General features: G+C 36.3%; 1 protein-coding gene across 1 annotated transcript; it reads right to left on the reverse strand.

Annotated features, from left to right (window-relative positions):
* On the reverse strand, nt 1,047-1,658 carry LOC109226098. Its single transcript, XM_019390902.1, has one exon. The coding sequence runs from the start codon at nt 1,656-1,658 to the stop codon at nt 1,047-1,049; it is 612 nt and encodes a 203-aa protein (XP_019246447.1).

Consider the following 2,414-nt stretch of genomic DNA (forward strand, 5'->3'; position numbering starts at 1 on the left):
ATTGTTTGATCAACAATTCAAAAGTCAAAATAGATGAGTTTGCATACAAAAAGTTCTAAACCAAAATATCTTTGAACATGATGATAGAAAGTTTAACAACGATCAACAACACTCAGGTAAGGTCTTCGTCACTGCTTTCTTCCGCAATCGGTGCACCTACAAAAGACAACCAGAAATAATTAAATAAATTTTTTAAAAGATAATTGAATCACAAAGTAATTGAATGACCAATTTGATAACTCCAAAATTTTCAAACGCTCTAAATTCTTAAATTTTTGGCAGAGTTTCCTTTGTAAATAGGACCATCCCAAAATTTTCAACCTGCTCAAAACATCATTATCCTTGTTGTGGTGCATATCCAAATCAGATGAATTCTCTTACCTGCCTATGAAAAGCAGAATGTTTAACCTAAACAGTTCCACATAACTATGCTATGTCCTTTGTCTTTTGATCTTACAGGTTTCCGAGATACAAGCAGAATACTTTCCACCAAAATTGACATTGTTATTCAAAATGAGATACCANCCTTGAGTATAACGGTTAAGCGTTACGACGTAATGGGTATAAAGTGAGATTTTCTCAACAAAATAACTTACATTTTGCGGAGACGCTCGGTTTTACAATGGTTTTTCCGGGTTATGAATTTTCGGTGACGAGAATATAATAATTTAATCGCGTAAAATCCATAAAAGAGAAAGCATCTTCTACCAATTTTTTTTTCTTACTCGAAACTCAAACTTGAGATCTCTTATTAAAGAGATGGAGATTATATCAACTTTAATTTCTTGTTTAGTTTTTTATTGCATATATAACAGACAAGCCCCAGCTCAATCACTCAACGTGGCCAATATATAATCTTTCACCTACTTAGAGAATATCTTTCGTAACAACCAAAAAAAACAGCTAGTAGCATAACAAGCCAAACTCCTTTTTTTTTAATTCTCCAAACATATAGAGATAATGTCTATCGTAGAAAAATAATATAAAAAACTTCTTCGATTCAACGTCCCAAAAACAAGTTCAGTTTAAACATAAAGAAGGGAAAACTATGACTCTGACCTTCGACGGGATGCCAACCGCTTCAGAACCGGCGAACCGGCCGGTTCAGCAGTCCGTACACTATCCACTCCTTTTGCTCCAGACCGGATGTTCAGTGCAGCCCTCACCTTTTTCCAGAACCCGGTTCTTATTGCCTTGTCTTTCTTTGATTTCGACCGGCGAATCCTTCCGGTGCAGGTCACTTTTGGAGAACCCGGTTCAGTTACTCGCATCATCATCTTTCTTACCGGTTCAGACCGACTTCTGGTGAACCGGAATTTTGATTTTGCCACCTTGTTGACCCGGAGATTTCCATCGGCCGAGAAAGATTTTCGAGTTTTCGGAAGTGCAAAAAATGATGTATTTGGTTTTTGGCTTAAAGATGAGAAAGAATGGTAAGACAAAAGTGCCTTGGAATTTTTCTTGGACTTGCATGAAAATGCAAACTTCATTGAACTTTTCCTTTGCATGGCTGCATTTTGATCAAACCAATCACGTTCAGAATCTTTAGAAAGCCAAAATGAATCGGGTGGATCATGATCAGAATAGCTCGTTGGAAAATTCTTAACATGTTCTTTGCCGGGAATATTAGGGTTTGCTAGATGAGGTTGCTGAGACATACTCATGAACTGCAATGACAGAATCTAGAATTTAGACGTTGTGGCTTTTGAATTGAGGGCTGGAAAGTATATATGTCTATAATTGTTTTCGCACATATACATATAAAAAGGATCAAAGCATGTACTAGATTCTGCCAAACCCGTAAACTTGTGATTGGATTACACACTCATTCAACGTGTGATGGATGTCTCGCGGAAATATATATCTTGCTACACTCTCAATACTATACTTAGGGACTATATATGGTTACCAAATAACGATTGAATCTTAATAACATAAGCGAGAATGAGCGAGGTCTTGTCAAAGTCAGGCCTAGTAGTGGTGCTTGCAGCTTTTCCTATTTTTGGCTTGAGCTGAAAATATTGTACAGATCAAAAAGGAATTCAAGCTTTCTGGCCTTTCAAGCTCTCATATATCCTTTAAAGCTTGATGGTTTCCTAATTCTTTTCACAGAGAAAATATTGTTGGTATTTACAAAAACTTCAACCATAGAAGGGGGAAGGCTTTTTGATGAAAAAGTCTTTTTGTCTTGTAAATAATTATGAATGTGCTGTGAGAGAAAAGATGGATAAAAGAGCGAGATATAAAGGGTGGAAGAGAGGGTTGGGGTTGGGGTGGGCTAAGACAAGTGCTTTAGACCCCACAAATTGGGGCCCCATTTCCCAATAGTTTGACTAGGTGTATAGTTAGTACGTAGTACTTTTTATTTATATAAAAAAAATATTTAATTTTGATAAAATTTTGATAAAAAAGGA

Source organism: Nicotiana attenuata, chromosome 5 (genome assembly GCF_001879085.1).
Source record: "Nicotiana attenuata strain UT chromosome 5, NIATTr2, whole genome shotgun sequence".
Classification (NCBI taxonomy): Eukaryota; Viridiplantae; Streptophyta; class Magnoliopsida; order Solanales; family Solanaceae; genus Nicotiana; species Nicotiana attenuata.

Excerpts from the sequence above, each read along its gene's own strand:
- LOC109226098 (XM_019390902.1), bottom strand. The coding sequence starts at position 1,658 with ATGTCTCAGCAACCTCATCTAGCAAACCCTAATATTCCCGGCAAAGAA.